The 13,954-nt window shown below is 43.6% G+C and overlaps 5 protein-coding genes across 5 annotated transcripts; 2 read left to right on the top strand and 3 right to left on the bottom strand.

The window, feature by feature from the left end:
* Window positions 1-451: 451 nt before the first annotated feature.
* Window positions 452-2,854, top strand: O0I10_009343 (uncharacterized protein; the record flags this gene model as incomplete). The annotated part of the gene is made up of 3 exons (XM_058489336.1): window positions 452-476; window positions 542-590; window positions 643-2,854. 3 exons carry the CDS (start codon window positions 452-454, stop codon window positions 2,852-2,854), a joined length of 2,286 nt encoding a protein of 761 aa, XP_058339861.1.
* Window positions 2,855-3,175: 321 nt separating this feature from the next.
* Window positions 3,176-5,602, bottom strand: O0I10_009342 (uncharacterized protein; the record flags this gene model as incomplete). Its single annotated transcript, XM_058489335.1, has 3 exons — window positions 3,176-3,628; window positions 3,688-5,473; window positions 5,541-5,602. The coding sequence occupies 3 exons, from the start codon at window positions 5,600-5,602 to the stop codon at window positions 3,176-3,178; spliced, it is 2,301 nt and encodes a 766-aa protein (XP_058339860.1).
* A 1,351-nt stretch (window positions 5,603-6,953) lies between these two features.
* O0I10_009341 (uncharacterized protein) lies at window positions 6,954-7,620 on the bottom strand (the record flags this gene model as incomplete). Its single annotated transcript, XM_058489334.1, has 4 exons — window positions 6,954-7,044; window positions 7,108-7,190; window positions 7,261-7,456; window positions 7,517-7,620. 4 exons carry the CDS (start codon window positions 7,618-7,620, stop codon window positions 6,954-6,956), a joined length of 474 nt encoding a protein of 157 aa, XP_058339859.1.
* A 1,260-nt stretch (window positions 7,621-8,880) lies between these two features.
* O0I10_009340 (uncharacterized protein) lies at window positions 8,881-9,416 on the bottom strand (the record flags this gene model as incomplete). The annotated part of the gene is made up of 3 exons (XM_058489333.1): window positions 8,881-9,021; window positions 9,092-9,226; window positions 9,306-9,416. 3 exons carry the CDS (start codon window positions 9,414-9,416, stop codon window positions 8,881-8,883), a joined length of 387 nt encoding a protein of 128 aa, XP_058339858.1.
* A 3,375-nt stretch (window positions 9,417-12,791) lies between these two features.
* On the top strand, window positions 12,792-13,248 carry O0I10_009339 (uncharacterized protein; the record flags this gene model as incomplete). The annotated part of the gene is made up of 2 exons (XM_058489332.1): window positions 12,792-12,888; window positions 12,959-13,248. 2 exons carry the CDS (start codon window positions 12,792-12,794, stop codon window positions 13,246-13,248), a joined length of 387 nt encoding a protein of 128 aa, XP_058339857.1.
* Between the last annotated feature and the right edge of the window lie 706 nt (window positions 13,249-13,954).

Here is a 13,954-nt window from a genome sequence, read left to right as displayed (position 1 = left end):
GAGGAGCATGTCTGCTTTAAATGCCATCGTCGCACATCATCCACCATCCTTTTCTTTTCCTTACACCACATCTTCTTTATATCAATCGATGTCATTGTCGCCCCTTTTCTATCAAGCATTAAAGAGAACAACTATCCCATCCTGATTGCATGATCGACTTTGGCCCCGTTTTCATCGTGAAACGACATGATTTTTGCTCTGTGTTCCATGCCATCTGATATCAATATGAATGAATACTCCTTTCGAAACATCCTCATGCACAGGTTAGTGGCACATGGACAAAAAGACGTGTTGAAAGTGCATCTTTTAATCTGATAATGACATTTGACTCATAGCTGAAACCCGATCCGGTATCCCGCGCAATTGAATTTAACGTAGCACAAAAAGACATACTGCGGGATTGTGCTTCTCTTTCTGCAAGTGCATACACCACCGCCCAACTACTTCTTTGATGAGCAAGCGAGTCCCTTGTAACGGTAGAGTGGATGTTATCCTTGTATATGATCATATCATTTATTCAATTTGATGTATGTATATATAGAATGCCGTGAACATAAACGTCGGTGCACAGGCGAGACTCCCTGTGAACGGTAAGCTAAGCCTACTCAAAACCTTGACTCCATCGACTCATACCCTCCGTAGCTGCCAACGATTGAAACTCAAATGTGTTTATACCATCAAAAAGTCGCCCAAGGATGAAGAGTATATCCAGGAGATAGAAATGATTGAGCAAATCGACCAGCTTCGACACCACATTGCCTTGATGGAAGCCGAGATTGGTCAATTGAGCCAAACACAATCGACAACAACAACACCCACGCCACACGAGTCTCCATTGACAACGAGTAGTAGTACGGTGACCGGAGGATCCATGGCTTCACCTATCAGTTTGAGCGGCAACGATATGGCATTGGATTTACCTTTGAAAGACTTCAACAACAACAACAGCAACATCATTGCAACGAATGACCGGGGATACTCAGTGTCTTTGTTGGATCAACGACGTCAACAACGACAATGGACGACGAGTGATGTCGATAATGATGATAATGATGAGAGCCGGCAACCACTCGATTGGACACTTTCAGTGAGCAATGGCAATCTATCAATTCATACCAAGATCCATAATCACACCGAGCTATTAAGCAACCTTCAAAAGATCGTCACCACCCTTGAGTTCCAGGATCAAGTACCAGCATTGTTTGCAACAGCGACTGAGCCTGATCCCATGTCAAAGATGTTGCATATTCTAATGTGGAAGCGATATGGCAAATCAAGGTACAAAGGCATCGTCAAACAAATGACATTTACAAGCCGAGCAACGGGAGGAGATCATACAATCGTACCCAGCAACGTCGTTGATATATCAGCTTTGATGCGCCGTTTGATCTTTGAATACACCCATTGCCAACAATACATGCACCTTTCGCTCCATTGTCCGACGTTTATGCGATTATTTGTCGAATGCGATCGTCGAGATTTGTCACCAGCAGCTTTAGCCGCGTGTGCCGTCATTTGCATGATGCCTTGTCGCCACATCGTTCAAATCATCGATTACGAGCAATGTGCGGATTATGCAACCTACTTTGCAGAAAGAGCCAAAGAAGAACTTTCAGAACGGTTCGATGAGATCAGCTTGGACGTGTATTTGGGTTATACCTTTTTGGCCCTCTTCAAGGTACACGCATCCGATATTGATGAATGCAATCGATATAGCGACTTTGCTGAACGCATGCGACATTTGCTGGAACCCATGTATCAAGACAAGAATCAAGATCCTGGCGAAGTAGCATTGCTCCATCGTGCCTCCAATGTGGTGATGAAGGTGCGCACCTTGGCGGGTATGATGATGATCAGCCAACAAAAGCAAAAAGGATATAAGGATGCGGATGCCGACTTGTATTCCTCCGTTTACAAGAGGATCCATGAACGCCATTTCGATCTGGAAATAGTGGAGGGTGATTCACCAGAAGAACAACGCTATATACGCGCCTTCCAGATGATGCGTGTGCTAAGGGATGAAGCTCACAGGGTGGTCCATTCGTTTCAGAGCTCAAACTTGATGAACTTTATTGGCGTTTTCGGGCATCAATTGGAAATGGTAATGCGACTATGGTACAAAGAGACACTCGAACCCGATTTTCGGCTCTCAGCACCTTTGTTTGACGACACCATCCCCGAGAATGTATTTATGGATATGTTGGAAAAGGATTGCCAAACGAGCTTGGTGCCAATATTGACGACAATGCGTATCTATGGCGAATGCTTTGTCATGTGCCGATCACATCTTCCCAACACAATTGTTGTCAATCATCGTTTAAAGATCAATTATCTCCCACCTGAAGACTCCGAGGATGAGCAAAAAAGGCTTAAACATCAACGACGTCTTGGCAAGCTGATGCGACTACGCCAGATGATTGAATTTGAAGGCACTGATGAAGAATACCTGCAGACCGTGTTTGGTGCTCTTGTCCTTGATACCCGTGATCTACGCCATTCACTACTCGATATCACTGTACGTGCAGCTGTGTGCACCTTACGTATCCAAAAGTTTTTATTGCGACGCCAACGTGGTGTATGCTTATTTGATCCACGCATTCCGCTTGATGCTCTGGAAGTTCTCAAACGCATGGCCAAGATCTACATGTATGATGATAAGCAGTTTGCCTTGCAAGTACGCAGCGTCATAGACGACTATCTTTCAATGCTAAAAGATGCCGTGGAAATGGAACCAATGTATCGTCGGCTGGAAACCAAGATACGGGACTTTGAAGCTGAAATACAAGAAGAATTAGCACCTCTCAACCCATGGGCCAATGTTGACCAGGACTTGTCTGCATACGTCGATATATGATAGGATCACTATACTACTATTACCCCTTTCTTTTGCTCCACACATTGTATATATATCATCCATCCCATCCTCCTTAGTAGTAATTTGTCTTTTTGCTTTGTAACAATATACTTTTATAAAAGTGACATGGTTGCTTGAATTTCTATGCACAACACAAGAATGGCTTCTTTATGTATAAATATTATTCGGTATTATGCAAATAAGAAATGGGCATGCTTTACAACTATAATACAAGTGTGTGGGGGGGAATATGGTTTTCTTTGCTATGGAACAGGAAAAGAGAGAGAGAGACGTGGCAAACGTCACGATGTTGTTGTTGCTTTAGTAACCAACACCTGATAGAATGCCATAACCAAGGGTGAAGATGAGGACTGTGCCAAAGACACTGGTGGGAATACCAACGATCAAAAAGTCCTTGGAGCTAAGATAGGGCTTGCCTGCTTGATCTTCCAACATGACAGCAGCCATATTGGGATAACCGGAGACTGGAAGTGCCATACCAGCAGAGCATGCCAAACCAGCACCCATGACAAGGAGATTGGGACGAGGTGTAGGCAATGCTTCACCAACTTGTTGAACAATAGGAACAATGATCAAAGCGGCAACAGTGTGAGACACAAAGGTAGAAAACACCAAAATCAGGAATGCGAAAATGGCAAGAATGGCAATAGCATCCAAATCTTGAATGCCGTCCTTGATACGCAAAGCAATATCTTCCAAAAGACCGGATGATGTGACAGCATTGCCAAGAGCCATACCACCTTGAGCAAGTACCTAATGGTGAATCAAAATGAGTATCACGAATCATTCACAAAGCAATTTGTGTTACTTACCACTACACTCCACAAGAAAGCGTTAAGATCATCCTTCTTGAGGATACCGGTACCAAAAAACATGAACAATGGGACAGCGGCAATAACACCCGTGGCACCAATAGCATCTTCCATGGCAGTTTCAGCACACCAAAGGGCGATGGTTGCACATGTAATAAACATGACATAGCATTGGGCAAAAGAGACCTTGCCACGTGTGGGCTTGATGCGATTGAGATGTTGTTGAGCGCGATCAGGACGATAAATAAGCAAGAGCATACCCCAACAAAAGATAAGGGTAAGAATGGCGATAGGCAAAGCACCAGCAAACCAAATACCCCAGCCTGGATTGGGATTCATGTACTGAAGGGTGATGATGTTTTGTGGTGAGGAGATGGGCGATGTCATGCCACCGATACAGCTGGCAAGGGCAATACCCAAAAGCAAGCAAGGTGCTACGCGTGAGCCATCAGGCAATGTGCGCATGATGGGATCGATGAGTGAAAAGCACAAGACGGGAGTTGCGACATTGGAGATCCACATGCTCAAAAAGCCGGAGACAAACATGATGGCAAGAAGGACCCAACGAGGACGTGTGCCTGCACGTGAAAGGACATGGGATGCAAATGCCTTGGCAATACCATACTTGCTGAGTGCACCAGCTAATGCGAAACCACCAAGCAACATCATGATAGTAGAACTAAACATGGATGCAAATGTATCCTTGGCAGCATCAGCAGCCGTCATCAACGAGCCATCGTCATTGCGCATGATCTTGAGGGGAACGATAAGGAATGGAATCAGCATGGATGTGGCATACAGCGGCACAGCTTCGGTAGCCCAAAGAATGGCTGCGAAAATCAACAAGGCAAAGCAACGGTTTTCTTCCACATTGCCGAAACAATCGACACAAAGCAAAATGATAAAGGCAGCCAAAGCAAGAAGGAAAAAGATGGTGCATCGAAGAAGGCTGCGAGTGACAACGAAATCGATATAGGGAATGCGATACCCTGAAGGCTCAGCGGGATTTTGTACATGTGCTGACAATGCTTTGCGTTCTTGACCGATCATGTCGCGCCAAACAGTGTTGCGATCATAGGTCACCTGATCACGTAAATGGGTCTTCATTTGACGAGCCGCCACGCGTGCATCACCATTGCAAAAGATGTCAGCATACACATGCTCCAAACGTTCAATATGGGCACGCAAGTCCTCCATGCTATCACCAGTAAAGGGACGGGCTTCTCGGACCATCTTTTTGTTGTAGGTTTCGCGGAGATTGCCATCCAAGACCTTGTCATACTTTTTGAGGATCTTGTCAAAGGCACTCCGATTCAACTCAAGGTAGGACTCAAGCTCGGAAAGGGAGACGTATAAAAGAATTAACTGTGATCGTGTATCAAAGAGGGCATCCACATCAATGCCGGTTTCGCTTTTGGAGGATATCCGTGACTCGAATGAAATCTTGCGGGTGACCTTGTGGAGTTTATCGAGATGAGGAGTTGAATCGATTTTTTCTAAAGGACTGCCGATGGCTGATTGTGTTTGCTCTTCTTGTTGTTGTTGTTGTTGACCAAGTGATCGTTGCAAAATGTCGATTTGATTGTACAATTCTTCCTCCTTTTGCACATAAAAGTTGACAACCTTGTCAAGTTGCACATCAAGCGCACTAAGAAAGGCTTCTTGTTGCTCTTGAGCAGAGGGTGATGAGCCGCTGTATTGTTCAGGGTCATTGTGTTCCTGGTATGCTGCTGATTCGACACGCTCCTTTTCAAGTTGGAAGATGAGCTTCTTTAATTGATCATAGCTATATCATAAATATTTGGTTGGGTTAATACAATGATGCCAATGCATTGCATGTTTGTGACTCTTACGCGACATAATAATCAATCCAATCGGGCACTGCATTAAACTGCAATGTATGTGAAAATTTCATTGTGCAAAAGGAACAAGAAAAGGGGTGATTGTGGCGACCAAGTAAAAAGGGGGCGGGAGAAAGATGACTGAAAAGTACCCTCTTTTTAAATACCAACAGCCAGGATTTGTAAACTAAAGTAGCTCTTTGAAAAAGTCTGTGTGCGGGTTACGGAAAAACAAGCGCCAAGTCGGGTGTAACCGTCGCCATCTATGATTGGACCAGAGCACCACACACGATACCACGCAACCTCACGTGTACCATTTCTTTCGACAGCACTGTTTTGCTCCTTTCAACAAGCATTTTACTATTATTACCCCTTATTAAATTGCAATTGTTGATCGATACATGCATGTACATTGCCGATCCTTGGGGTTTTTGAGGCTGCAACGAGAAATTATCTATATAAAGTCAAACAAATGGATAAGAAACAGGCAAAATGTATTGTTAAGGCAAGAATTTCAAAAGCCAATCAAATGTCGCACGTGTAGATTCTAGTGACATTCAGTGGATCTTTCGGATTTCACGCTCCGTAAAGCTGATGAGCTATACAACTTTGGGCAAAATACACACACAAGCCTTCAGCGGATGGATTCCGGGGAAGCTTTCCCTTTTCTCGATAAACGATCGCGTAACAAAAAGGCCACGAGGACGCAAGGGGCCAATTTTCATGGGAAAAAAAAAAGGTAAAAGCATCAAAACAAAGCTGTAGGGGACGTTTCCACAACATAAAGTAAAATGTCTCATTCATCTACAACCTTGATCGGCTACTATTACACGGCAGCCGGCAAAGGAGACAATCCTTTCTCCCATTGTTGAATTTGGGCCAGTGAGATTGGCTATTACGGTTTCACATTCGATCATCGCCATTTGAAAGAAGAGGTTTGTTGGATCTTTGTAAACATCACTCATCATCAAGCTGTGCCTTGTGATGGGATCATTTGAGATGAAGGATGAATGAAATTATAGTTACAGAATATGTCGGTACGTCATTCACAAAGAGAGTATGCAGTGTGCCCATTGCGCATGCAGCCCCCCTTGGTATTATTATCCCTTGTCGTCGTCGTAACATTTGATCATGTGCATGTGGGTGGTGGTGGATGTAGTGTTATGCCAACGACAAAGTTGCCTGACGCCCAAATCCTATGCACTTTCATACGGCACAACACTTTTCCTGCATCTATGGCGTCCTCAAACACAAAATCTAGTAGGCTGAAGCAATCTATTTATGATTCAAAAGGCGTGGTATATGCACATCAGGTACCCAGGCATCTCTTTTTTAGTTACACATGTGGATAATTGGAGGAGCCAAACAAATAGTACAATCAGCATTAGAAACCTCTATAGAATGCGTAATGTTGTGTATCCATGGCTACGACTCGGCGACGGCAAATGACAGCTCTGCTGCTTCTTGTCGGATCTCATCCCAGATTTCACCAATGTCACTGATAGCACTGTCGAGTCTATTTGCTCATGATGTGAACTTCCTCCTCTGGATTCTCATCCCATTTCCTCCCACCACCTACCTTTCACGATGCTCTTGGATAGTTGTATCATAATCCTTTTCCCCTTTTCGAGATTCAATGGTATAGATTTGCAAATGAACGGTCTATCTCATCCCATTGTTAAGTATAACCTTCTTCCATGTCTCCATAGCAACGCATCATCGGCTTGCTTACCAGCTGTAACTTGTCCTTTTCTTTTTCTTGAAGCCTGCGCACAGCTTGCGAAAGATCATTACGGCCTTCTTCGGCAAGGGCTTGCTCTATCGTTTGTACCTCGGACGACACCTCCTGGAATCCCTCTGTAGCAATTCGGCATATGGACAAATACTGCTCCTCTGGACATCGATCGTGCAAGTAATCTTGGAAAGCGCTATGGTTCCAAATGAGAAAAGGTTGCTGTCAAACCTGTCATGGGAAGAAGACGACGTACTCATTGAACTCTTTGTATATATTCATACGCGTGTCTTGAGCCTTGATCAATGCTTGAAGCCGATTGAGAACTACGGCATTGCTGTCACCAGTAGCGTGGACCATGGTGCGGGATCAAAGTGGTAGCGTGTTACTTTTCCGAACAAGATTATGCAATAAAGCAGCATCCATCATTATTCCCGCTTGCCCTCCTCGTGACTCTAATCCTATGGGCCAACAAAGAGACCATGTCTCGTGAAAAGCTTACCCATTTACACGTCGTCTATAACATCATCCCTGATAACCTTGTTTCCAACCGCTGTCATCAGATCTTGGGAATCACTTTTAAGCATACCATATTCATAGTAGTACCTTGAATAAAGCTCATTGGATTTTTGCACATCCTTCTTAGGCTCACATTACTCGTCCTCACCATGTGGTGTATTCTTCATCATTCCAATAAAACTTCTTCAATCACAATTGGATCAGCTACTATCAATCCATAGCAAAGAACCAACCCTTGGCCAAATGATGTTAGTAGTATAATGTAGGTTGCCCCCAAGCTCGACAGCCATTGACATCCTAATAATAAACGTACGCAGGTTAGCTTTAATGCTTTCTTCTCCCACGCAGGGCTTCCCATAGCAGTCGATATTAGGAGTATGTAAGGTGCAGTTGGATGATGATTGTAGCCTATTGATGCAGGATACCTTGAGCACTTTGGTAACAATCGCTTGAGTTGCTATAGGATTATACCACACCCCACTCGTACATCTATTTGTATCGTATGTGCCCTTTAATAAATGATGCATGAGACCCCAGTTGTCAATTGTATCGCCTTCCGTTGCAGTACAGGATCATCCTCCTACCTAGCTCTGCAGTCGATGCACAGCATCTACCAAATTACAGAGACTTTACTCGCACTTCAGGCATGATGAATATATAAAAGCTTTATTTAGCACGTTGTTGAACCACAATGGGTGAATTTCTACTACTTTGCCGATGAGCTCCACTTATTTGGTCATACGTGTCACAGCACTCAGCAGCCAAGCCAACCCATCTAATGTACGTCCATGACATCTCTTGGCTGGTAGATAGTGTAATGCATGTTGGGGATGAATGATTCATCATCCTTATTGATATACCCAAAAGAGACTCTCAATGTAAAAGGCCGTGTGAATCTTGTTTACCCTTAAGTTAATCACCACCAATGACACCCAACGAAAATGCATGCTGGTAAATCATTCCAGTGAAAGAAAACATGTTTATGAGGAAATGCGCGCTACAGAGGAAGTGGGGTAAAATGCTTGTCTGTGGTGGATTTACTATTTCATACAAAGGCCAGGTTAGAATAATCGTATCATACTTGAATTCCACTTGATAATATCAACTTACGTAGCCGACGGAGATCAAGTAATCCGCTAAACCTTCAACGACCTTGGTACAGTTGCCAGGCTGGATACCTTCTTTGTAGAGACCAACGAGGATAGCCTGAGTCGTCTTGACGATACAAACACCATCGGCATTCTATACAGTAATCAACAACCCAAGTCAACAATCTATTGTATCCGAGATCCTTCCTCCTCTCACTCTTTACCTTCTTGCCATAGATAGAACGGTCATCGGATTTAATGACAAAGTACTTGACGCCGTTGATGTGGATACCCTTTGCAGGAAGGTCAGCAGGGTTTGCGTAGCCGCTGATGATTTCTTGGACTTCAGGAGCGCTAAGCTGTAAGCCGAAAAACAATGTCGAATGAGAAAAGGGGTTCCTTTCTTCCGAGATGGGTAGATGAAAACACGCGTATTACCTGGAAACCAGGGGAAGCAGCCCATTGAGCACCATTGGTACCGTAGATGGCGGCTTGGGAGACCTGACCAGTGCCACAGAGATTGCTATCGACGTAAGCTTGCCAAGACATGATGAGTAAAGTAGAAAGAGATGAGGTGTATTATCCCTTGCGAACCACCACGTCGTTTCTAGACTCGTGATAGATTGGCACTCCGAACACTAGGCTCGGAGGTGTGTTCCTGCAAATTGATTCCTAATTCCTCGAGAAATAAATCATTCGTGCGCTTCTCATCGACTCTATCATAATGATTTCATGTGTCAAATGGATATGATGATACCATGGATACGCTTTGATGGCGATAAATCAAGAGTATAGAAGCGGTGGTGGAGAACCATGCACTTTTTAACACGTGTTATGACCCCGCTGAATTAGCTGGCATTTCATTTGACAGGAGCATCACAAACTCAATCATACACGATCACTGTAGAGCATTGCGTAGCTCTATATACCATGGGATCATCCAAAGTATTATCAAAGTAGCACTTTTGGGGAATGACATCATCATTTACTGCCGTAATGGCATGATAAAAAACCCCCATTGTATCAAACAAACGTTAACAATGAAGCGGGGGGTCTTTATGTGGGGAGGGTATGAAGATAGGAATAATAGTGGAGAGGTATACATAAAGATTTCTACACTGTACATGAAAACAGATGAATCGGTGTACAAGAATGTGAATGAATGAGGAGCCTGTGGATGTAAATGTTGTAGAATGTTCGGAGGATATAGATGATGGTGGGAGCGTTGTATCAGAGAACGGGATTGGCACGAGTAAAGGAGGAACATGCCAACTTCCAGATGTGAGCGGGATGGGAATCGAATATGTAAGTTGTTGTGTATCTTCCATAATGACTTTTTCAATAAGGGTCAATTTGAACAATGGTACAATCCTCACAATGAAGTCTTGGCTGCATGATGGGAAACGCAAGGTGGTGGGTTGTATGGCGTATGCCTGTTGTACTACCTTCAAGGATATCCATATCGACCACTGTTGTAGCATTGTTGCCTAAGATCATCATGTTGGTAATCACCGAAACCTCAAGTGCGATTATCATGAAAAAGTACCTTTTAAGGCCTTCTTTTGCAAGGAGTATGTATCCAGTGGGTTCGAGTTGCCCCATGTATCCAACATCTTGACTACCAACGACGCATCCCAAACTGACTGCTGCTTTTTGGGTACCTTGAACGTGGTTTTCTTCTTTGCCACGAGAAGTCGCTTGATGAGCTTGTGTTCGGCCAAAGGAACTTGCTCCGGATCATTATCTTCGTATCATGCTCGAGGCAGAGGGTGAAGCAGAAGATGAATTGGACATGAAAAAGAGTCGAAAGGGGGACTTATTCCTTGCTTGATACAACAACTGGCACCTTTTTTGTATCTTTTTGCTAAAGAAATCATGCTTGTAAGCACAGGGATAGTGTGAGATGTCATTCGAACACTGCTTACCCAATCGCACGCATATTGCTTCCTCTGAAAACGCTGTTGAAAAACCCCCCAGATATGATACATTCTGTCAGCTTCAAGCCGTTCAGCATGCTGGTGATGGGACGAGATGCAGAGGATAAGATAAGCAGAGCTCATGAATGCCACGCTGATCCAAGCTTTCAATGGCTGAGACATCGGACCATGCTTGATGATTGGACAAAAGATAACCTTCCTTGAGTGAATGCTATATGATGATGACTTAGAGACCAATAAAGATATCGTTGCTAAGCATAGGCTATTTCTATTACCAGCTTTTCGAGCTCGTTCAAATCCTCATCCATTGTGACAGGAACCTCTCGGATTAGTGGATGCCCGTTCTTCTCGATCCCCTTCAGCTCTTTGATTGCGAAAACATCCTCCCAATGTGCATCATCCGAATCCATCATCGGTGATTGGCTAGGACTTGGGATACAATGTTAAAAAGAGTACATTCAACAACTTCAAAACACTCATCATGCGACTTACTGGAAGAACCGAGATTGGAGGGTAAAATCTCGGATGCAGTAACTCGACCGGCACGGCCTTATCCACTCCTTGACCTGGTTTGCTGCTTGACTTGAGTATCCAAAGGTCCTTGTATGTAGTCGTCAACTGAGTGAAGTGCACGCTCAAGGATTGATTTTTGACAGGGACTCAGGGGCAACTTCAATGGTGACTTGTGGGGGCGAGTTGCTTGTGACCAGATGCATGTGATCGAGGTTGTGAATTGCTGTGACTTTATACTTCAAGAACTGACGGCTTTATTGCATTGCTTTCAATAAGTATACGTTTGGATAAATATGACATTTGATAGATAATACATACTTCGAGTGTAGGATTTGAGATAAGTAATAATAAAGTCAATAGTGTGAAAGAGAGAGGGAAACAAGCTACGGGGTACAAGATTGATGATATCTATAATTTACGAAAAAGGGTGTCCCAGCTCGAACCGTCAAAGTCATGTGATAAGGATTTTGCTGAGCTTGTTCAGTTGCTATGCCACCAACAAAGAAGCTCCCAAATTCATCCCACCGGTGTTGCCATCAGCTTGCCAATGTGCCATGGTCTCTTTTTGGGATCAAGCCCTCGCCACTAAAACACTTCAATGTCAATTAAGAACAAGACACAAAGGGACATTCACGCGTACCACAAAAGATCCAGCAGGGAATGGGGTGTCAAAAGTCATAAACACAGCAATGAACACAAGTAATAAAGCAATGAAGAACTACACAGGTGGTGGTGACAAAAATCAATGCATGAGCTATTTTTGATGCATATCTACAGAGCGGCTCCTCCGAACATTTACCAAACAGCGGGCCTTTGATGTTATGCAATCGATAGACGAAAGAGATGTGTGATGGATTTTTGACAACAGCCTTGATTTCATGTGCATGGGCGTGGGTGTGGGAATTGTTGTCCGTGCAAAGAGAAGAAGATCATGATTGATTGCACTGATAAAATGGGTTGTTGAAGGTGCTGCAGCATCAAGAAAGTGTGTTGTGATGGTTGTGTTGATAAATTGGTCAACTCCTTTACGAGGACTATGATACTACATGGAAGGAGTTGCAACAACGTCAAGGAATGATAAAGCCATCTTACTGATTTTCAGTCACCAGTTGAAAAGGTAACTCTTGGTATAAGCAGCTGTGCTTTGGACTAATCGACCTGGGCCCAAAGCGAGAGATGACACCCGTGAGTCAAGCTATCATCAAGTCATACATAGCTTTTTCGCAAGATTCATCAAGGTGCTCGGCAGCATGTCCCAAAATCAACACAAGCCTGTTACCGGTTGTTGCCTGCTGTCGATATCATGGCTGGGAACAGGATTATCTTTATAGCAATAACAGCTGAAGCGAAAATCCTGTAACGATCCTGTGAGTATTGACATGAATTGGCAACAACCTCATCTACTATATAAGCTACTGCGTGCTTTGCATTATTCATCTTGAAACGCTTCCATCATCATCACGCCACAAGCAGCATGAAGTTTACATACACCATCCGCCTTGCATTACTCCTCCCAGCTGTATCTGCAACCCACTTTACATGGCCTGCTCAATTCACACAATGGGAAAATGGTACAAAGATTTCTTATTTTACTGGCATCGTGTAAAGATTGTATACCTAGCTCATGTATGTTGGCTATAGGTGAAAAGGGATTGTTTCGTCTTGTCGGTGAATCATGCAAATCAGGATCCATCAAGCTGATTGACTCGGGTGGATTTGCTCCAAAGAACCTAGGCTATGTTGCCAAGGATGTCGATATCACTGGTGACGACGCATTTGAATTTGACATTTGGGATGAGCTTCCTGCTGGCGAAACCTATCAACTTGGCTTTTACCCAAATCTTGATTGTGGCAAGGCTACTACGGCATTTTCATATTACTTTACAATCAAAAACAAGCGTAAGGAGGCATCCGACAAAGACAAAGCTTGATTTCATTACAATGCCTAAATAAAGCATTCATGGTTTCTTTGACTACTACCATGTTGCTACGTAACCTGATGTCGCTTCGTTTCTTTGTTCGTTTTATCATAACCGCTTCCTACCGCAAATGTGCCTGAAATAGGTGTTCAACATTACACCTTCTCATAGATACTACCATGGAGGCAGCATCATGGTAGATACACGAGCGAATGCTGGTCACTTTGAGCATACGATGATTGTAGTCAACCATTTGGTACGCATGATGGTTCACCCGAAAGGGGAATGCTTAGGAAGGTTTAAGCCATGCATCGGATATCGTAAGGGGTACTTTGGGTATTCATGGTTGTTCTCGTAGGTGATGATGGCGCCATTGATTCATTACCTGCCATGTGCCAACCATAAAAATCGAACGTTTCTCAGCATGTTATAAGATAAATGCATCAATTTGAACCCCTCGCTATAGCAGAAATAGCCTCATCAGCTCTCCTTGTCGTGACCAAAAATAGATAAACCACTCAATTTCATGCGAAATATTTAGTAACACATAATAAACGATTGCATGCTACACTGCCACTGATTGCATACTGACAAAATAGTAACAGGGATATGAAGGTTCACTATCCTTGATGCTATTACTGCCATATGAACATTGATCAAACCCAATTTGAAAGGCTTTGTTGGCTTTGCATTCCTCCTTGTGTTGGCCACCAAGTAA

Source organism: Lichtheimia ornata (genome assembly GCF_029851405.1).
Source record: "Lichtheimia ornata isolate CBS 291.66 chromosome Unknown scaffold00054, whole genome shotgun sequence".
NCBI classification, from domain to species: Eukaryota; Fungi; Mucoromycota; class Mucoromycetes; order Mucorales; family Lichtheimiaceae; genus Lichtheimia; species Lichtheimia ornata.
This window is presented reverse-complemented; position numbering and strand designations above follow the sequence as displayed.